The 23238-nt window shown below is 44.3% G+C and overlaps 1 protein-coding gene across 1 annotated transcript in view; it reads left to right on the top strand.

Moving 5' to 3' along the window:
* The first annotated feature begins 582 nt into the window (after window positions 1-582).
* The window catches only part of LOC106566402 (transmembrane protein 132D-like), a 47358-nt gene continuing 24702 nt past the window's right edge, over window positions 583-23238 (top strand). The window contains exons 1-2 of the mRNA XM_082974405.1: window positions 583-589; window positions 868-1777. Of these exons, the coding sequence (XP_082830531.1) occupies window positions 583-589; window positions 868-1777 (917 nt within the window). The remainder of the gene's footprint in view (window positions 590-867; window positions 1778-23238) is intronic.

The following is a 23238-nucleotide window of genomic DNA, read 5'->3' as shown; positions in this document are numbered from 1 at the left end:
CTGTAGTTTTCTGAAGACCACTGTGCAATGTAGGGCTATCTCAGGTACAATAGCCTATATATTACATCAGGATTCAACATATACGGACCAATGAAGTTGTGGCAGAAAAATACTTCCTAGATAAATGTGTTTCATACTTTGCCTAGTTATTGTAGCGCTCTGCTGTTAAGCTGCAAACCTGTTCTTGTTGATTTTTACAATGAAAGGGATTGTGCTGGATTTGCTGGATTTGTATTTTCCGCATGCACCGAACTCAACGGGTGTAGACTTTACTCTGAAATGCTCGTTTACGAGCCCTTCCCAACAATGCAGATTTTAATAAAATAAAATACACATAAATTAAGCTATATACAGGGAGTACCAGTACAATGTGCAGAGGTTCAAGGTATTTTAGGTAAATATGTATATGAAGGCAGGGTAAAGTGACTAGGCATCAGGATAGGTAATAATATGAGTAAATAAGAACAGAGTAGCAGCAGCAAATGATGAGTGTAAAAGTGTGTGAGTGTGTGTGGACTGTGTATGTATGTGTGTATGTGTTGTGTCGGTCTGCGTGTGTGTATTATGTGTGGCTGTGTCATGATGGACTGTATAGTGAGGCAGGAGGGCAGTGAATATTGGCTTTCAGCAAACCTTCCCTGAAAAGTTTGGTAATCTCTTCTAGAATTCCGCTGAATTCACTGAATTAACACAGGTCACTGTGCATTAGAATGGCTTCTTATATCCACCATTATTCAACTTTTAAACCAAATGTTCAGAAAATTCATTCTATAATAATGCTACTATATACTTTGAACAGACATACATTTGCTATGTGCTTTCTTTTTGCTCTATGCAAACAGCTGTATTTCATATCTCACCCTCTAGGTGTGCACTGCCAGGAACTGTCCAAGGACACCAAGAACCAAGGTCCCTTCCCTGTCTACCCCTCAGTTGGCTACCAGATCCTCAACGCAGACCACCTGCTGTTGAGGGAGAACAGCCAGGAGCTTCTGGGGAACTCCAGCCTGCAAGCCCAGAGGCAGGCCTTCCTCATTACCAACCCCAGGGCGGGCCTCCTGCAGCCGGCCGTCAATGTCACCTTCGGCTTCCTGTCTGTGGAGAGACCCATCGGCCCAGAGCTGCTCCTTGGCAGTCGCAGGATCCTCCCTGTCATCCTGGCCCGCCAGGTCCTCTCCTCTGCCCCAATTATCAGGATCCTCTTTCACATGCCCAGTATGGCCAGTGGAAGTGACGCTGGAGGGGGCAGGGCTGGGGAGGGGGTGGAGGTGGGTAGTGGTGGGAGGAAGGGAATGGAGGAGGGGGCCCACTGTGTGACGGTGTACGCCTTCTGTGAGACGCAGGAGGTGCGGGGGGCATGCCTGCTGTCCCCAGGGGGGTTCTGTGTTGCCCAGTTGAAGCCCGACCCGGCCTGGTTCAGCCCCGCCAGCTGCTCCTCCAGCTCCGACAGCAGGGATAGACAGGGAGAGGTGCAGGGGATTCCCGTGGAGATCTACTTCCAGAGCCGACGGGACTGGACAGGCCAGTGTGTACCACAGGACAGCCTGCAGCATGTGGGGGGGGGGAGGGGCGGCCCAGTGGGGTCTGGTATACCCATGAGGAGGGTAGGGAGTGTCAACATCCTAAAGGCACCACCTGGAAACCCTACGTTCCTGCGTCTGAGGTTAGGGGGAGCCGTGGTGGTCCAGACCTCCTCCAAACCACTGAGGACCACCGACATGGCCACCTTCTATGTGTTCCTGTCCAGTGTATCTGCTGTGGAGAGCTTCACTCTTAGGTAAGAGTAGGGCTGCACGATATGGGAAAAAATAGAATTGTGATTTTTTTTTATCAAATATTGCAGTTGTGATTTGACTTGCGATTTAGATCAAAACATATGGTTGGACAGTTGAAATAATAGAAATAGAATGATTTATATTAAAACGCAAAAGTTAAAGCAGCATCGTTCTTATTTGGAACAATCTGTTGACTGCAATTGATCGAACTGAACAGCATGCAAACTTATAGTCGATCTAACAGTGAGAGGTAACTGCAGGGTTTGAGTGATGGGACGGGGCTTGGTATGTGTGGGATGCAGCCACAAGAGGAGAAAAAAACGTAGTAAACTATAAAAACTGACATTACACGCAGCGTTTTAAAACATTGCGTGCGATATGAGAATGTCAAAATATAGCATGCTAAATGAATCTCTTGCGATTTGGATATTGCACATGTCAATATTGCAATTTCTATGTGAATTCAATTAATTGTACAGCCCTAGGTAAGATCACTGCTTGGATATACTGTCTGTCTGTGTGCCTCTCTCAGTCCATAGCTAGAATATCCAGGTCACAATCAGATAGTCTGATACATTAGCTGTGAAGTTTGCACATAATGGTGTTGATATGACCTTACTTTGTCTATATATTGTATTGTAAAGTTTTGTGTTGTCTAAACGTGCTGAACATATTCTGCATGCACTGATACACTCTAACTCACTAATGGATCCGTTCTACATCCTATTTGCTTAATGTAAGTTTAGGTTTATATGTTGTGGTCATACTAATGCATCATTACTTTTATCACTAAGTCTTACTGTGCCTTCTGTTACCTTGACGCATGCTACCATAATGTGCTGGCCCCTGGCTCAGAACATAAATTCATAAATAATAGAAAATTAAGAAATAGGATTTATGTGTGGATAATGAAAACATTTTCAGAAAACATAGCAAATGTTAACCTCTTTTCCTGTTAAAAAGATGTTTAGTGTATATGAGGACAAAATAATATTGTGAGTAGTCAGAAATTAGAGACAGAATGGTTTTTATTTCCATTTTAGGCCTTGTGTAAAAAGTCTATCACCATGATGTATAAGAGGGGCTCTTCTCAAAGGATAAGTTCCATGCATTTAAATTGTAACTTAAGGCCACTTGAATGGCGCCAGGGCGTGTCACCAAGGCCGTGATGTGGGACGGTTGAACGCTGGTGTGGCTGGAAGTCGTCTTGCTGTTCCACTCCCTACACAGATTACAGACTTGTCGTGTGCCAGTCCCAGTCTACTTCACTCCCGACTGGAAGAAGTTCAGAAGGCAGTCTTCCATAGACAAGGAAATAATTGGGAAATGGATTCGGCAGCCTTCATATCTTAACATCCCATTAACGTTTGAACAGGGATCTCTGGATATTTTAGTTCATAAATAATGCATACATTTAATGGAGCAAGAAAACAAATAACTAACAACTGCCTGACTCCTTATGGTGAAAATTAACTTATTACGCAGGCAGCTTTATCGCTCCAAAACACACAATTCAGTCTGTTTTGCAAAGACTCTACTCGCTGCCTTGAATGCACATCACAGAGCAGAATAAAATTGCTTTTATTGGAATGTTTTAGATCAGTATACCTTAAAGTAATTTTAATCGGCGGAAGTTTGCATTTTCCACTCGTTTTGTTTGAAGAAAAAGCTGAAAAGCTTCCGGTACATTGATATCCCAAAGCGTAGGGGACAAAGTAAGACACCCATTTTCTCAGATAACATAGAAGATAGAATGACATGGTGAAGTCAGCACGTTCCTAATGCGGAGGACGAGCTCCTAGCAAAGAAACTGCCCAGTCTGACCATGTTTCGCCTAGTTATAAAAAAAAAAGTGGTTTTGAGCAATGTAAGTAAAAAAAAGGACCTAGAAGTTTTTTTCGGTTGTAGTTGTGTTTAGTTGTTTAAGGTTCCGAATGTATGTCATTTTATTAACCCTTCTAGGGCCGGTTTCGCAGACACAGATGAAGCTTAATCCTAGACCAAATTGCACTTTTAAACTGGACTAACTGAAATGCCATTTCTCAGACATGGTTTAAAATTGTCTCAGACTTGCCCTAGTCTACATTTAAAAAATCTGATTTCCAGAAGGACGTTTAGAGTTCATCTAGATCTAAGTGAAGGCTTAAATTAAACCTGGCCTAGAGGCAGGTTTAACTTCCGATTAATGGATGTTGGCCCCAATGTTGACCTTGGCAAAGGAGGAAAATGGATTACCTGGACTAAAATCTATTTCTGTGACCATTTCCATATGTACAAAGAAAATGCAGCTGGCATAATAATTCTTGAGCCAAAGCTTTATCTGAGTCTCGTAGGGTAAAGCCCATCCCTCCTTCCTTGCAAGTACTGATCACCTTGAGGTTTTTGGCATCTGAAACCTTCCATTATGAAACAGGAGACTTGTGTGGTGTAAGTGAACCGCCTATATGCAGAATAGTCCACAAAGTCTGCAATGCTATATGTGAACTGAAAGACAATTATACCAAGTTCCCAGATGCTGCTGACTGAGCCAACTACAAGGTAGAGTTCTGTGAATATGGGAACTTCCCTGGAGTCATTGGCGTTATAGATGGATGTCATATTCCTATCAAGTTTCCCTCTACAGCAGATGCTGAGGAGTACAGGAATCGTAAAAACTGGTTCTCAATAAATGTAAAAAGTGTGTCCAGTTCTCCAACATTGTTGCATGTTGGAAAGGTGCAACTCATGACTCAAGGATTTAGCAGAACTCCTCTTTGTATGCTCAGCTTGAAGGTGGACAACATAATGGAATCTTACTTGGTGACAGTGGGTATGCACAGACCAAGTTCTTGTTCAGTCCCTATCTTCATGCAATAGGACCTGAGCAACAATGGTACAACCAAGCTCATATCCGCACCAGAGGTATATTGGAGCACATGTTTGGTGTATGGAAGAGTAATTTCCAGTGTCTCAGAAGCACATTACGCTTTTAACCAAGATGATGCTGCATTGTAATAATTGCAACAGCAGTGCTTCACAATTACCTCAAACAGCATGCTGCCTAGATCCTTGCATTGAAGATGAGGATGACCCAGATGTTCCAATGGTTGATGCAGACAATGACAGAAATGGACTAGCCTGCAGAGATGCTTTTGCTATGCAGCACTTCTCACAACAAAGATAGTTCAAGTGATTGAAGCAAACAGTAGCCATGGATTGGTAACAAAAAGGTTTTTAATTCACAAATGGAAATATCGGGACCCCGAACTGGTGCTGGTTTGAGAAGAACATTGGTACTGCTGCTGCTTCCTGTTTCTCTCCTCCTCATTCATAACCAACAAAACATGAAGGATTTGTGTCTTCATATTATGCTCTTCTTTTAAATACATTAGTTTGCGCTCATGAAATTCCATGGTCAGTTTCTCATGCATGCTCAGCCTCTTTGTCTTTGTCCTCCGGCCTGAGTTAGTGACACAATCTTCCCTCCTGGCTGCTGCAGATGTAGTGGGCTGACCTTCATCCTGTATTATCCCCTCTAAGCTATGGTGATCATCTGCCTCTAGAAAATGATTGCATTGCTGCATTAGAGAACATTATTTATTCAAGAGTTGAGTTCATTACATAATTGTTATTATGGGAGTGCAAGAGACAACTGACAACATTACATGTTCCCTGGAGTCCGGGAATTGCACATGTTGAATGAATGCGTCCTACCAAATGAGGATTGGAACAGTCCCCCATCTGAACTGTCCAAATTGTCATCATCGAGGATACCTTCCAGGGGTTGCTGGTTCAACATTTCCCTCAGCTCATCTGTCTCTGGGCCTCCTGGGGGTCCATCACCAGTCTTGAAAGGCTCCCTATGAGCAGTGGTCGAAAAAGTACCCAACTGTCATACTTAAGTAAAAGTAAAGATACCTTAATAGAAAATGACTCAAGTAAAAGTGAAAGTCACACAGTACAATACTACTTGAGTAAAAGTGTAAAAGTATTTGGTTTTAAATATACTTAAGTATCAAAAGTAAGTGTAATTGCTAAAATATACTTAAGTATCAAAAGTAAGAGTAAAAGTACAATAATTTCAAATTCCTTATATCAGGTATTCCCAAACAGGGGCACGTACAATGCCGTCAGGGGTAAGCAAAATAAAAATGTGATTCACATTTAAAAAAAATATATATTTAATAAAATGTTACTTAAAAAATAAAAATGAATGTTCTTCACATTTTCTAACTGTCCATTTAGTAAGGCCTGCATACATAGAGACACATATCAGCTCTACTGGTAGTGCTGCTAGTTTTTATTTTTATTGAACCCTCTGAGATCCCCCCCCAACAGTTCCCCAATAGCTGTCCCTCAAACATTCGAGTGGAAGACCGCATTTAGTACCACATCTGGCCATTATGAGTACCTCGTCATGCCGTATGGGTTGAAGAATGCTCCAGCCGTTTTCCTATCCTTTGTAGACGAGATTCTCAGGGACCTGCATGGGCAGGGTGTGGTGGTGTACATTGATGACATTCTGATCTAATCCGCCACACGCGCCGCGCATGTGTCTCTGGTGCCCAGGGTACTTGGGCGACTGTTGGAGCATGACCTGTACGTCAAGGCCGAGAAATGTGTGTTCTCCAAACAAGCCGTCTCTTTCCTGGGGTATCGCATTTCCACATCTGGGGTGGTGATGGAGTTTGACCGCATGGCGGCCGTGCGTAATTAGCCGACTCCGACCACGGTAAAAGCGGTGCAGCGGTTTTTAGGGTTTGCCAATTACTACCGGAGGCTTATCCAGGGTTTTGGGCAGGTGCCTGCTCCCATTACCTCACTGCTGAAGGGGGGGCCGGTGCGTTTGCGGTGGTCAGCGGAGGTGGACAGAACTTTTGGTCGTCTGAAGGCTCTGTTTACCGATGCTCCCGTGCTGGCGCATCCGGACCCCTCTTTGCCATTCATAGTGGAGGTGGACGTGTCCGAGGCTGGTGTTGGAGCCGTGCTATCACAGCGCTCGGGCACGCCCCTGAAGCTTCGCCCCTGCGCTTTTTATTCAAGGAAGCTCAGTCCGGCGGAGCGAAACTGTGATGTGGGGGACAGGGATTTGCTGGCTGTGGTAAAAGCTCTGAAGGTGTGGAGACATTGGCTTGAGGGGGCGCAACACTCTTTTCTTATCTGGACTGACCACCGTAATCTGGAATTCATCCGGGTGGCGAGGAGACTGAATCCTCGTCAGGCAAGGTGGGCGATGTTTTTCACCAGATTCCGTTTCACCATCTCATATAGACCAGGTTCCCGTAACGCCAAGGCCGATGCACTGTCCCGTCTCTATGATACCGAGGAGCGGTCCATCGATCCCACCACCATACTTCCGGTTTCTTGTCTGGTGGCACCGGTGGTATGGGAGGTAGACGCGGACATCGAGCAGGCGTCATGGTTAGAACCTACTCCACCACAGTGTCCAGCTGGTCGGAGGTACGTCCCACTTGGTGTTCGCGATAGATTTATCAGGTGGGCTCACACGCTACCCTCCTCTGGTCATCCGGGTATTGAGTGGACGGTGCGGGGTCTTAGAGGGAAATACTGGTGGCCCACGTTGGCAAGGGATGTGAGGGTTTATGTCTCCTCCTGTTCGGTGTGTGCCCAGTGTACGGCTCCTAGACACCTGCCTAGAGGGAAGTTACAGCCCCTCCCCGTTCCACAGCGGCCTTGGTCCCATCTGTCGGTGGACTTCCTCACCGATCTTCCGCCGTCACAGGGGAACACTACGATCCTGGTCATTGTGGATCGGTTTTCTAAGTCCTGCCATCTCCTCCCTTTGCCCAGTCTTCCTAAGGCCCTACAGACCGCGGAGGCCCTGTTTACACACGTCTTCCGGCACTACGGTTGCCTGAGGACATAGTTTCTGATCGGGGTCCTGGGTTTGGAGGGTGTTTATGGAGCGTCTGGGGGTCTCGATCAGCCTGACCTCAGGTTTTCACCCCGAGAGTAATGGGCAGGTGGAGAGAGTGAATCAGGATGTGGGCAGGTTTCTGTGGTCATATTGCCAGCACCGGCCAGGAGAGTGGCCGAGGTTTGTCCCATGGGCCAAGATGGCTCAAAATTCACTCCGCCACTCCTCCACGAACCTGTCGCCATTTCAGTGCGTGTTGGGTTACCAGCCGGTCCTGGTACCATGGCATCAGAGCCAGATCGAGGCTCCTGCGGTGGAGGAATGGGTGCAACGCTCAAAGGAGACCTGGAGAGCCGTCCAGGAATCCCTGAAACGGGCCGGTGGGCGGCAGCAGGAAAGCGCTGACCGCCACCGCAGTGAGGCCCCCGTGTTCACGCCGGGGGACCGGGTCTGGCTCTCGACCCGAAACCTGTCCCTCCGCCTGCCTTGCCAGAAGCTGGGCCCACGGTTTGTGGGGCCATTTAAAGTCCCGAGGAGAATAAACGAGGTGTGTTATAGGTTACAGCTTCCCCCTTACTATCGTATTAACCCCTCATTTCAAGTGTCTCTCCTCAGGCCGGTGGTAGCTGGTCCACTGCAGGACGTTGAGGTGCGGGAGGTCCCTCCGCTCCCACTGGACATCGAGGGGGCCCCGGTGTACACAGTCCGTCCCATCTTGGACTCTAGGCATCGGGTGGGGGGCCTGCAGTACCTCGTGGATTGGGAGGGGTACGGTCCGGAGGAGAGGTGCTGGGTACCGGTGGGGGACATCTTGGACCCATCCCTGCTGGGTGAGTTCCACAGCCTCCATCCGGATCGCCCTGTGCCTTGCCCTCCGGGTCGTCCTCGAGGCTGTAGTCGGCGCGCTGCGGGAGCCGCACGTCAGGGGGGGTACTGTCACGACTTTTACCGAAGGTGGCTCCTCTCCCTGTTCGGGCGGCGCTCGGCGGATGTCGTTGCCGGTCTACTAGCTGCCACCGATCCCTTTTTCTTTTCGTTTGGTTTTGTCTGTCTTGTGTGTCACCTGTTTCGAGTTGAGGTTCATTAGTGGGGGTCCTTAATCTCGCCTTACCAGTTTGGGTTCGTGCGGGATTGTTTTGTTTTTCCTGTCGTAGGTTTGGGTGGTGGTTTATTGTTTGGCTCTATTAGACAGGTGTATTTTCTGGACTGTGTTCCAGATAATTTTGTGGACTGCTTATTCTGGTCCTGTGCCTGTTCATTTTTGAAGGACTCTGGAATAAATGCCTTCTCTGTTATTTCGTCTCCTGCACCTGACTTCACCCCACCTCTCCTAGGGAGTATTGACAATAATAAAGTGCTGCTCTGCCTTTTTAACCTCTATGGGCTAGGTGGGACGCTTGCGTCCCACCTACTCAACAGCCAGTGTAATCCCGTGGCGCGTTATTCAAATACCTCAAAAATGCAAAAACTTCAATTTTTCAAACATATGACTATTTTACACCATTTTAAAGACAAGACTCTCGTTAATCTAACCATACTGTCCGATTTCAAAAAGTCTTTACAGCGAAAGCAAAACATTAGATTATGTCAGCAGAGTACCCAGCTAGAAATAATCAGACACCCATTTTTCAAGCTAGCATATAATGTCACATAAACCCAAACCACAGCTAAATGTAGCACTAACCTTTGATGATCTTCATCAGATGACAACCCTAGGACATTATGTTATACAATACATGCATGTTTTGTTCAATCAAGTTCATATTTATATCAAAAACCAGCTTTTTACATTAGCATGTGACTAGCATGTGACTAGCATTCCCACCGAACACTGCCGGTGAATTTACTAAATTACTCACGATAAACGTTCACAAAAAGCATAACAATTATTTTAAGAATTATAGATACAGAACTCCTCTATGCACTCGATATGTCCGATTTTAAAATAGCTTTTCGGTGAAAGCACATTTTGCAATATTCTCAGTAGATAGCCCGGCATCACAGGGCTGGCTATTTAGACACCCACCAAGTTTAGCACTCACCAAAGTCAGATTTACTATAAGTAAAATGTTATTACCTTTGCTGTCTTCGTCAGAATGCACTCCCAGGACTTCTACTTCAATAACAACTGTTGGTTTGGTCCCAAATAATCCATTGTTATATCCAAATAGCGGCGTTTTGTTCGTGCGTTCAAGACACTATCCGAAAGGGTAAAGAAGGGTGACGAGCATGGCGCAATTCGTGACAAAAAAATTCTAAATATTCCATTACCGTACTTCGAAGCATGTCAACCGCTGTTTAAAATCAATTTTTATGCCATTTTTCTCATAAAAAAACGATAATATTCCGACCGGGAATCTGCATTTAGGTAAACAGACGAAAGAAAATAAAGCATGGGGTCGACTCGGGCATGCGCCTAAGCCCATAGTACTCTGATCGGCCACTTGCCAAAAGCGATAATGTGTTTCAGCCAGAGGCTGCCTCGATATCGTTCAGCTTTTTCCCGGGCTCTGAGAGCCTATGGGAGCCGTAGGAAGTGTCACGTTATAGCAAAGATCCTCAGTCTTCAATAAAAAGAGCCAAGATGAAACACAACTTGTCAGATAGGCCACTTCCTGCATGGAATCTTCTCAGGTTTGGGCCTGCCATATGAGTTCTGTTATACTCACAGACACCATTCAAACAGTTTTAGAAACTTTAGGGTGTTTTCTATCCAAAGCCAATAATTATATGCATATTCTAGTTACTGGGCAGGAGTAGTAACCAGATTAAATCGGGTACGTTTTTTATCCGGCCGTGTCAATACTGCCCCCTAGCCCTAACAGGTTAATTAAAACCTCTTACATCAAGACGTTCCGCTAGCGGAACACCTGCTCCAATATCCAATGATGGGCGTGGCGCGAAATACAAACTCCTCTAAAATCCGAAAACTTCCATTTTTCAAACATATGACTATTTTACAGCATTTTAAAGACAAGACTCTCGTTAATCTAACCACACTGTCAAAATGGCTTTACAGCGAAAGCAAAACATTAGATTATGTCAGCAGAGTACCCAGCTAGAAATAATCAAGTTCATATTTATATCAAAAACCAGCTTTTTTACATTAGCATGTGACGTTCAGAACTAGCAAACATCCGGTGAATTTACTAAATTACTCACGATAAACGTTCACAAAAAACATAACAATTATTTTAAGAATTATAGATACAGAACTCCTCTATGCACTCGATATGTCCGATTTTAAAATAGCTTTTCGGTGAAAGCACATTTTGCAATATTCTCAGTAGATAGCCCAGCCATCACGGCTAGCCATTTAGACACCGACCAAGTTTAGCCCTGACCAAACTCCGATTTACTATTACAAAAGTTTGATTACCTTTGTTGTCTTCGTCAGAATGCACTTCCAGGACTGCTACTTCAATAACAAATGTTGGTTTGGTCCAAAATAATCCATCGTTATATCCAAATAGCGGCGTTTTGTTCGCGCGTTCAAGACACTATCCGAAGTGTAAATAAGGGTCACGAGCATGGCGCAATTCGTGACAAAAGATTTCTAAATATTCCATTACCGTACTTCGAAGCATGTCAACCGCTGTTTAAAATCAATTTTTATGCCATTTTTCTCGTAAAAAAGCGATAATATTCCGACCGGGAATCTGCGTTTAGGTAAGCAGACGATGCGGGCACGAGCCTGAGTCTCACAGTACTGTAACCAGCCACTACCCAAACGCGCTACTTTTTTTCAACCAGAGCCTGCAAAGCCACGATTCAGCTTTTTGCCGCCTTCTGAGAGCCCATGGGAGCCGTAGGAAGTGTCATGTAACAGCAGAGATCCTCTGTAATGGATAGAGATAATCAAGAAGGGCAAGAAATTGTCAGACAGGCCACTTCCTGCATGGAATCTTCTCAGGTTTTGGCCTGCCAAATGAGTTCTGTTATACTCACAGACACCATTCAAACAGTTTTAGAAACTTTGGAGTGTTTTCTATCCAAAGCTAATAATTATATGCATATTCTAGTTTCTGGGCAGGAGTAATAATCAGATTAAATCGGGTACATTTTTTATCCGGCTGTGAAAATACTGCCCCCTAGCCATAACAGGTTAACAGTCTGATGGCCTTGAGATAGAAGCTGTTTTTCAGTCTCTCGGTAACAACTTTGTTGCACTGGGTGAACAGGCCGTGGCTCAGGTGGTTGATGTCCTTGATGATCTTTTTGGCCTTCCTGTGACATCAGGCAGTGTGCCCCCAGTGATGCGTTGGGCAGACAGCACAACCCTCTGGTGAGCCCAGCGGTTGTGGGCGGTGCAGTTGCCATACCAGGTGGTGATATAGCCCGACAGGATGCTCTCAATTGTGCATCGGTAAAAGTTTGTGAGGGTCTTAGGGACCAGGCCAAATTTCTTCAGCCTGCTGAGGTTGAAGAGGAGCTGTTGCGCCTTCTTCACCACAATGTCTGTGTGGGTGGACCATTTCAGATTGTCAGTGATGAGGAACTTGAAGCTTTTCACCTTCTCCACTGCGGTCCCGTCGGTGTGGATAGGGGCGTGCTCCCTCTGCTGTCTCCTGAATTCCACGATCCGCTCATTCATTTTGTTAACATTGAGGGAGAGGATATTTTCCTGGCACCGCCCCGCCAGGGCCCCCACCTCCTTCTGTAAACTGTCTCGTCATTGTTGGTAATCAGGCGTAATACTGTTGTGTCGTCTGCAAACTTGATGATTGAGTTGAAGGCGTGCGTGGCCACACAGTCATGGGTGAACAGGGAATACACACCCTTGTGGATGTGGCTAGGAATCCCATCTGTGCCAGCAGCCCTGCGAGGGTTAACATGCTTAAATGTCTTACTCACGTTGGCCACAGAGAATGAGAGCCCACAGTCCTTGGAAGCGGGCCGAGTCCGTGGCAATGTGTTACCCTCAAAGCGGGCAAAAAAAGTGTTTAGCTTGTCTGGGAGCAAGACGTCTGTGTTCGCGACTGGGCTGGTGCAAATGCTGCCATCTATTCACGTTTTTTGGTTTGGGTAGGTTTTAATAGTCACAGTGGGAACAACATCCCCTATACACTTTGTGACGGTGTATACCTCAATGATATTCTCAGAGGCAATCCAGAACATTTCCTAGTCCGCGTGACCATAACAATCTTGAAGCATGGATTCCGATTGGTAAGACCAGCGTTAAACAGAACTTAGCACGGGTACTTCCTGTTTGAGTTTCTGCCTATAGGAATGGAGGAGCAGAATGTAGTCGTGTTCTGATTTGCCAAAGGGAGGGCGGTGGAGAGCTTTGTAGCCATCCCGGAGTGGGAGTAATAATGGTAGAGAGTTTTTGAAGTACAAGTACTACAGGCAATGTGTTGATAGAACTTTTGTAGCGTTTTTCTCAAATTTGCTTTGTTAATTCTTCAGGCTAGGGTAATTGTTTTCACAATTTCTGCCTGACTGACGTGCCCAAAGTAAACTGCCTGTTACTCAGGCCCTGAAGCCAGGATATGCATATGATTGGTACCATTGGATAGAAACACTTTGAAGTTTGCAGAAATGTTAAAATAATGTATGAGACTATAACACAATAGATATGGTAGTAGAAAATCCAAAGAAAAACCAACCATAATCTTTTTGTGGGAGAGCCCATACTTTTACAATGGAAAGTATAGGGGCATATCCAAATCCAGCTCGCAGATTGCAATTCCAATGGCTTCCACTAGATGTCAACAGTCTTTGTTCAAGGTTTCAGGCTTGTTTCCTCCAAAACGAGGAAGAATAATGAGTTTCAGAACTGGGATACAGACTTGGAAATTAGTGTATGCATGTGTGAGGAAGAGGATAAACACCTGCTAATATTGGTTTCCTATTGAACATACTTATTTCCGTATGAAATATTATAGTTTAATTACATTTTAGGGTATCTGAGCTTTTTGGATTCCTTTCTCTGCATGATGAGCGAGTGGATTACTCAAATCGATGGTGCCAACTAAACACACTTTTGGGATATAAAGAAGGATTTTATCTAACAAAACGACACTACATGTTGTAGCTGGGACCCTTTGGATGACAAATCAGAGGAAGATTTTCAAAAAATAAGTGAATATTTAATCGCTATTTGTGAATTTATGAAACCTGTGCTGGTGGAAAAATAGTGGGGCGCCATCCTCAAACAATCGCATGGCATGCTTTTGCTGTAAAGCCTATAGTAAATCGGGCAGTGCAGTTAGATTAACATGAATTTAAGCTTTTAACCGATATAAGACCGGAATACTCATACTTGAATTTATTATTTAAAGTGAGTAACGGGAAAAACAAGAAATAGAATGACAGCTAACAGATTTGCAGGCTAGACAAACAGCAGTGCAAATACAACTACCCACAAAAACCCAAACCAAACACACACCTATATATAGGACACTCAATCAGAGGCAACTAGAAACACCTGCCTCCAATTGAGAGTCCAACACCCAAACCTAAACATAGAAAAACTAAACTAGACAGAACGTAGAAATACATACAAAACACAAACCCTCTGCCACGTCCTGACCAAAACTAATACAATTACTCCCTCTGCTGGTCAGGACGTGACAAATATACATAATTGTTATGATTATTTATTTGAATTGCGCACCCTCCAGTTTCACCGGAAGTTAGCAGACGCCTAGCCAGCTACTATAAATGCTGCCTCAGGATATGTGGTTTCCAGTTTGCACAAAGTCCAGTGTCGTTCCTTGAGGGCCATCGTGGTATCGGCTTGGGGGGGAATATACACGACTGTGACTCTGACCGAAGATTATTCTCTCGGGAAGTAATACGGTCGGCATTTGATAGTTAGGCATTCTAGGTCGGGTGAACAAAAGGACTTGAGTTCTTGTACATTATCACAATCACACCATGAGTAGATAATCATGAAACATACACTACCGCCTTTCTTCTTCACTGAGAGTTCTTTATTCCTGTCTGTGCGATGTACTGAGAACCCAGCTGGCGGTTTGGTCGCGGACAGTATATCCGGAGAGAGCCATGATTCCGTGAAACAGAGTATGTTACAGTCCCTGATGTCTCTCTGGAAGGAGATCCTCACCCTGAGCTCATCTACTTTATTGTCCAGGGACTGAACATTAGCGAGTAATACACACGGCACTGGTGGATGGTGTGCACGCCTCCTGAGTCGGACTAGAAGTTCACTCCAATTTCCCTGGGGGTACAAACAAAGGATCCAATTCGGGAAAGTCGTATTTCTGGTCGTAATGCTGGTGAGCTACCGCCGCTCTGATATCCAAAAGTTATTTCCGGCTGAATGTACTAACACAAAAAACGCTCTAGGCTAATAATGTCAGAAATAACACACACAAAAAAACACTGCAAAGTTGCTTAAGAGCTAGAAGCAGAGCTGCTATGTCTGTCAGCACCATCTTCCGTGAATTGTGTGGTCAGGTGCCACAAAGAAGAACTTAGGAAATGTACAATTTGCTCAGAACAGGGCATCATGGCTGGCCCTTAAATGTACACAGAAAGCTAACATTAATAATATCCATGTCTGTCTCTCATGTCTCAAAGTGGAGGAGAGACTGACTTCATCACTACTTGTTTTTGTAAGAAGTGTTGACAAGCTGAATGCACTGAGCTGTCTGTTTAATCTACTAGCACACAGCTCAGACACTTATGCATAACCCTCAAGACATGCCACCAGAGGTCTCTTCTCAATCCCCAAGTTCAGAATAGACTATGGGAGGCGCACAGTACTACATAGAGCCTTGACTACATGGAACTCTATTCCATATCAGGTAACTGATGCAAGCAATAGAATCAGATTTTGAAAAACATATATACAGTGCATTCGGAAAGTATTCAGACCTCTTGACTTTATCAACAATTTGTTAAGTTACAGCCTTATTCTTAAATGGATTAAATAGTTCCCCCCCTCATCAATCTACACACAATACCCCATAATGACAAAGCAAAGAAATTTAAAGATCACATTTACATAAGTATTCAGAACCTTTACTCAGTACTTTATTGAAGCACCTTTGGCAGCGATTACAGCCTTGAGTCTTCTTGGGTATGACGCTACAAGCTTGGCACACCTGTATTTGGGGAGTTTCTCCCATTCTTCTCTGCAGATCTTCTCAGGCTCTGTCAGGTTGGATGGGGAGCATCGCTGCACAGCTATTTTCAGGTCTCTCCAGAGATGTTCGATTGGGTTCAAGTCCTGGCTCTGGCTGGGCCACTCAAGGATATTCAGAGACTTGTCCCGAAGCCACTTCTGTGTTGTCTTGGCTGTGTGCTGTCATGACGTTGGCCTGTGGGTAAGGTTGATGACCCCCCATAAATACTGTTTTCCCTTCCCTCTCTCTCTGACTCTACTGAAGAACTCTTGAATAGCCTTTGTTAAACATAGAGAGTCTGGGAACATCAAACAAGTGGGGGGAAAGGAACTACATTTCGGTAATAGAACCAGTTGAAAATATGTGTTGGTACTTAATGATGTCAGTTCGGTTGTCATCTGAGACATTATGACATAAACTGTATCTGGGAAAGTCTACACATTCTAGTTATCAGATTCACATGGAATTGTTGTGCAAATTAAATGTTTGAATATGACACTATTTGTGATAACATTAAATTTAATTTTAGCTTCCAAATGAGAGAATTGGGTTTTCATAAGGTTAGAGCCCTGCTCAATCAGTGGCCCGCCCCTGTGAAGAGACATGACTTATAAACTATGAAACACACCCTTCTCTCCCACCACTATATAAGCCCTTGACGAAAATGTAACCTCCTGTTCCGAGGACGATAGGACGACGGTCCATACGTTAAAAAGGACTAACATGTCAACTATAGAACTGAGCCAACCTCAGCGTGAGCTTTGGTTGTGAATGGTATGAACTTTGATCTCTTATTCACTAAAGAAGTGAGACCTCCTAGCCATTGAGTTAGCAACAGCAGCTGTAAACGTTGGGCTTGGAAAGGACGGACGACGTATGCAGTCTAACACACAACGAAGATACTACAACATATCCAATTTACCACCAGAGACATTCTTCCGAGAACAGGAAGATCTCTGTTGGCCAACACGGCCAGCATCTACAACCAACCTACCGAAGCGCAGCTCAGAGTAAATATTTTTTGCATTTTCCTTTTCCAAATGGGTGGTAATTTAGAATGCATAAGATACTGTATTTACGATAGCACAGCTTCTCCCTTTGTTCCTTAGTCTTCCCGCTCTTTCATTCAAGCCCAACCCCCTCTCTTTGTGTAACAAGCCATCATACAGGTTCTGTCCACCAGGGACGTTTTCGTTATGACATAATTTGCATTCTGTGTATATGCAATTCTGTGTGATTAGTTAGGTATTTAGGAAATAAGTAATTAAACCCAATTTTGTATTGCTGATTCAACTTGTTAGCCAGGGTTCGTGAAGATAACCAAGAATTTACAACTTTCAGATGAGACTGAAATAAGGTGACGATTAATATTGACTGCTATTGATGTAAAATATTACTAGGTCTTTCAGAGTTTATTCGGAAGATAACAGCTCAATAAACACTCTATCGTGGTGCCCCGACTTTCTAGTTTATTACATTTACATGATTAGCTCAATCAGGTAATACTAATTACAGAGAAAGGATTTTATAGAATAGCATGTCATATCACTTAATCCGGCATAGCCAAAGACACGACATTGCTTAGTCTCGTTGTCCTGTTGGAAGGAGAACCTTCACCCCAGTCTGAGGTCCTGAGCGCTCTGGAGCAGGTTTTCATCAAGGATCTCTCTGTACATTGCTCCATTCATCTTGCCCTCGATCCTGACTAGTCTCCCAGTGTCTGACGCTGAAAAACATCCCCACAGCATGATGCTGCCACCACCGTACTTCACCGTAGGGATGGTGCCAGGCTTCCTCCAAACGTGACACTTGGCATTCCTGGTTTCATCAGAACAGAGAATCTTGTATCTCATGGTCTGAAAGTCTTTAGGTGCCTTTTGGCAAACTCCAAGCTGGCTGTCATGTGCCTTTTACAGAGGAGTGGCTTCCGTCTGGCCACTCTACCGTAAAGGCCTGATTGGTGCAGTGCTGCAGAGATGGTTGTCCTTCTGGATGGTTCTCCCATCTCCACAGCGGAACTCTGGAGCTCTGTCAGAGTGACCATGGGTTCTTGGTCACCTCCCTGACCAAGGCCCTTCTCCCCCGATTGCTCAGTTTGGCGGGCAGACCTTTAAAGCTGAAGAAATGTTTTAGTACACTTCCACAGATCTGTGCCTTAACACAATCCTGTCTCGGAGCTCTACGGACAATTCCTTCGACCTCATGGCTTTGTTTTTACTCTGACATGCACTGTCAACTGTGGGACCTTATACAGACAGGGGTGTGCCTTTCCAAATCATGTCCAATCAATTGAATTTACAACAGATGGACTCCAATCAAGTTGTAGAAACATCTCAAGAATGATCAATTGAAACAGGATGCACCTGAGCTCAATTTCAAGTCTCATAGCAAAGGGTTTGAATAGTTATGTAAATAAGGTATTTCTGTTTTAAAATTTTTATACATTTGCAAAAACTATAAAAACCTGTTTTCTCTTTGTCGTTATGGGGTATTGTGTGTAGATTGATGAGGAAAAACATTAATTTAATACATTTTTGAATAAGGCTGTAACATATTAAAATGTGGAAAAAGTTGAGGGGTCTGAATACTTTCCGAATGCACTGTAAATACACCTTGCCTTGTGGAACAGCGGGGACTGTGAAGAGACACACTCAGGTACAGACACACACATACGCACACACACACTAGCACATGCACTCTTACACACACACATTGTAATATTGTTGTATGGTGGTATAATACATTTTTGTATTGTAGATATATAGTGGTGTAATAATGTTATATGATGTACTGTTGTTTTGTGTGTGATGTATGTGCCTTAATGTGTTTGGACCCCAGGAAGAGTAACTGCTGCCTTGGGAGTAGCTAATGGGGACCCCTAATAAAAAAAATAAAAAAATATATAAAACAGACCTGGATTAGCATTGAGGAGACTTTGGTGAAAGACTCTTAAACTCTCATGGCCTTGATATTATATTTATTTGAGAGATTCATCTCTATGCCACCTGAACTTCCCAAATCCATTGACCCACTACAGATGCTTTTAGGCCTCTGTGCTTGAGCCCCATTGTAAATCATAGCCCCATACTGAGATTTAGAAAGGGGAGAGGACTGAAGGGACTGAGCCCAGTGTTTAAGGCCATGTGGAGGCTGGCCCGGCCTGGCCTGGCTTGGTTTGGCTCAGAGATGAGTGAATCTTCCTGGGGGAAAAGCCCTGCTCTACTTCACTCCTCCAGGCCCAATATTGAGTACAAACCCCCAGGTTTATGACAGATAATCCCTGTCCTGATTGAAAATGACTCGAGAGGTTAACCCTTTGGTTGAGAGATGATCTGACCATGGCTCCATTACTGCCTCCTGGACTTTTATGTGAGTTTGTGTGTGTGCGTGTGTGCGTGTGTGCGTGCGGCCATACGTGAGTGAGTGTGTGCATGTGTGTTTGACGGTGGTCCCAGTCCCACAGTCATTGGAACAAGGCTCCCACTTACAGTAAGCATCTTTGCTCCTCTACCTCAGAGCCAGTGCTCAGAGACCATCCATTTCCAGTCTGTCCAAAGGGGCCGTCCCTGTCAGTCTTTCCTTCTATGAAAAATCCCACTGTACAATATCAGCATATACAGCATATATCAGCATATAATATTAAATTTAAAATGACTTGTGGAAAAAAAAGTGGGACTGTTGCATGGCTGTTCATTTTACGCAAGTCATTTAATTTGCCCCACAGTATTGCGGGTAATTTAAGGACATTTCAGGCAGCCCTGTCTTTTGCCTGAACAAATATGATTGGTTGATCCAAACAAATTAATACTTTGTCAAATTCAGGCCAGGGGATGATAACTTTCTGTATTTTCAAAAGTGGTATTTTGATGATGAGTTTGTGCTGTGCTTGAGAGGAGGATCAGGAGGTCTCCGGCAGGCAGTCTATTTAGCTGATAGCCTGTTGGCTGTTCCCCACTAAATATATTGTAAAGGTGTGAGATGTGAAGGTAGTAGATGAAGAGGGGAGCTGTAAAGGATTACGAATGAAATGATGATGAGTTGACTTTGAGGAAGTCACACAGACAAGTCTCTCTTCATATTCCCCCTTTTCAACGTGATCTCAGGCAAGGATTTATTTAATCAACCTCCTCTTTGACTTTTATTTTCCTTTCCCCTTCCTGATCTCATACTTGGACTGTTTACTAATCCAACCAGGCTGAAAATAGACTGTTGTCATCGGGCTTTGCTCCTCATCGCTATTCTCCTCCTCAGGCAAATTAATCACTGCTGGTCTGAATTACTTCTCGTTCCTGATACTGGCCCATTAAATTGAGATAAAAAAAAAGGTCCTCATTTATCTTAGCAGGAGTAACGATATGTTTGGTTGGTGGATTGCTTGGCTCTAATGCTGGCCTTGCCTCAGTGAACCTAGCTGAGAGTGATTTAGTCTGGCTCCTGACCCAGAACTCGATCCAGATCTGCCTGGGTTAATATTGATCAGACTGTCAGCTGTCACTGAGCACCAGTCTCTGTGTGTATGACTGAATCACACGCCCCAGCAGTTAGACAGGACAAGGGGAGAGTGTGTGTGTGTGTGTGTGTGTGTGTGTGTGTGTGTGTGTGTGTGTGTGTGTGTGTGTGTGTGTGTGTGTGTGTGTGTGTGTGTGTGTGTGTGGTGTGTGTGTGTGTGTGTGTGTGTGTGTGTGTGTGTGTGTGTGTGTGTGTGTGTGTGTGTGTGTGTGTGTGTGTGTGTGTGTGTGCCTCTGTAACGGATTTAAGTTCACACCACAGCTAGCTTGAAATGTCGCCGAAATTCGATAGCTCAAACAGTTGGTACGTTGTCAAGGAGAGCGGTCACGTGTGCTAGCAAGGAAGAGGTCCTGTTTTTCTTGCCTTGTGTGAGCTGAATCAGGAGGAAGCAGTAATCGCTAAACAATCAGTGTGACGTCCGTAACACCTGCGTGCAAACACGTGTGTGTGTGTGTGTTTGTGTGTGTGTGTATCTAATCCACTGCACTGAAATCTCTGTTATTATATTTATAAAGATTCCTTGTCGGTGTGTGTGTGTGTGTGTGTGTGTGGAGATTAAGAGTTGTCTGTATGGAAGTGTGGTGGGACTTTAAGACACTGGGTTATCACTTTATAGCGACTCTCATTATTCTGATGTTGTCCCCCCATCATCATCATCTGAATGTTGTCCCGCCATTATCATCTGAATGTTGTCCCCCATCATTATCATTTGAATGTTGTCCTCCCCTCATCATCATCATCTGAATGCTGTCCCCCTCATCATCATCATCTGAATGTTGTTCCCCTCATCATCATCATCTGAATGCTGTCCCCTCATCATCATCATCTGAATGCTGTCCCCCTCATCATCATCATCTGAATGCTGTCCCCCTCATCATCATCATCTGAATGTTGTCCCCCTGTCATCATCATCTGAATGTTGTCCCCACCATCATCATCATCTGAATGTTGTCCCCATCATCATATGAATGTTGTCCCCCATCATCATCATCATCATCTGAATGTCGTCCTCCATCATCATCATCTGAATGTTGTCCCCCCATTAACATTATATGAATGTTGTCCCCCATCATCATCTGAATGTCGTCCCCCATCATCATCATCTGAATGTTGTCCCGCCATTATCATCTGAATGTTGTCCCCCATCATTATCATTTGAATGTTGTCCTCCCCTCATCATCATCATCTGAATGCTGTCCCCCTCATCATCATCATCTGAATGCTGTCCCCCTCATCATCCTCAACTGAATGTTGTCCCCCCTGTCATCATCACCTGAATGTTGTCCCCCGTTATCATCATCTGAATGTTGTCCCACATCATCATCGTCAACTAAATGTTGTCCCCCCGTCATCATCATCTGAATGTTGTCCATCCATCATCATCATCATCATCTGAATGTCGTCCTCCATCATCATCATCTGAATGTTGTCCCCCCATTAACATTATATGAATGTTGTTCCACATCATCATCATCTGAATGTCGTCCCCCATCATCATCATCTGAATGTTGTCCCCATCATCATATGAATGTTGTCCCCCATCATCATCATCATCATCTGAATGTCGTCCTCCATCATCATCATCTGAATGTTGTCCCCCCATTAACATTATATGAATGTTGTCCCCCATCATCATCTGAATGTCGTCCCCCATCATCATCATCTGAATGTTGTCCCGCCATTATCATCTGAATGTTGTCCCCCATCATTATCATTTGAATGTTGTCCTCCCCTCATCATCATCATCTGAATGCTGTCCCGCCATTATCATCTGAATGTTGTCCCCCATCATTATCATTTGAATGTTGTCCTCCTCACATCATCATCATCATCATCATCATCTGAATGTCGTCCTCACATCATCATCATCATCATCATCATCATCATCATCATCATCTGAATGTTGTCCCACCATCATCATCATTGTCTGAATGTTTTCCCCCATGTCATAATCATCTGAATGTTTTCCCGCCATAATCATCATCTGAATGTTGTCCCCCATTATCATAATCTGAATGTTGTCCCCAATCAACATCATCTGAATGTTGTCCCCCATCATTATCATCTGAATTTCCCCCATCATCATCATCTGAATGTCCCCCCATCTTCTTCATCAACATCTGAATGTTGTTTCCCCCATCATAATCATCATCTCAATGTTGTCCCCCATCATTATAATCTGAATGTTGGCCCCTATCATCACCAACTGGATGTTGTCCCCGCATCATCAACATCTGAAAGTTGTCCCTAATCATCATCATCTGAATGTTGTCCCCCATCAGCATCATCATCTGATTGTTGTCCCCCCGTCATCATCATCTGAATGTTGTCTCTCCATTATCATCATCTGAATTGTGTCCCCCATCATCTGAATGTTGTCCCCATCATCATCATCATCATCATCATCTGAATGTTGTCCCCCATCATCATCATCATCATCTGAATGTTGTCCCCCGTCATCATCATCTCAATGTTGTCCCCCATCATCATCATCATCTGAATGTTGTCCCCCATCATCATCATCTGAATGTTGTCCCCATCATCATCATCATCATCTGAATGTTGTCCCCCATCATCATCGTCAACTGAATGTTGTCCCCCATCATCATCATCATCTGAATGTTGTCCCCCATCATCATCATCATCTGAATGTTGTCCCCCATCATCATCATCATCTGAATGTTGTCCCCGTCATCATCATCATTTGAATGTTGTCCCCCATCATCATCATCATCATCTGAATGCTGTCCCCCCATCATCATCATCTGAATGTTGTCCCCCTTCATCATCATCTGATTGTTGTCCCCCATAATCATCATCTGAATGTTGTCCCCCCATCATCATCATCTGAATGTTGTCCCCCTTCATCATCATCTGATTGTTGTCCCCCATAATCATCATCTGAATGTTGTCCCCCATCATCATCATCATCTGTATGTTGTCCCCCCATCATCATCATCTGAATGTTGTCCCCCTTCATCATCATCTGAATGTTGCCCCC

This window comes from Salmo salar, chromosome 01 (assembly GCF_965601325.2).
Source record: "Salmo salar chromosome 01, fSalSal1, whole genome shotgun sequence".
Lineage (NCBI taxonomy): Eukaryota > Metazoa > Chordata > Actinopteri > Salmoniformes > Salmonidae > Salmo > Salmo salar.
The sequence above is the reverse complement of the archived record's forward strand: the minus strand, read 5'-3'. Positions and strand labels throughout refer to the sequence as shown.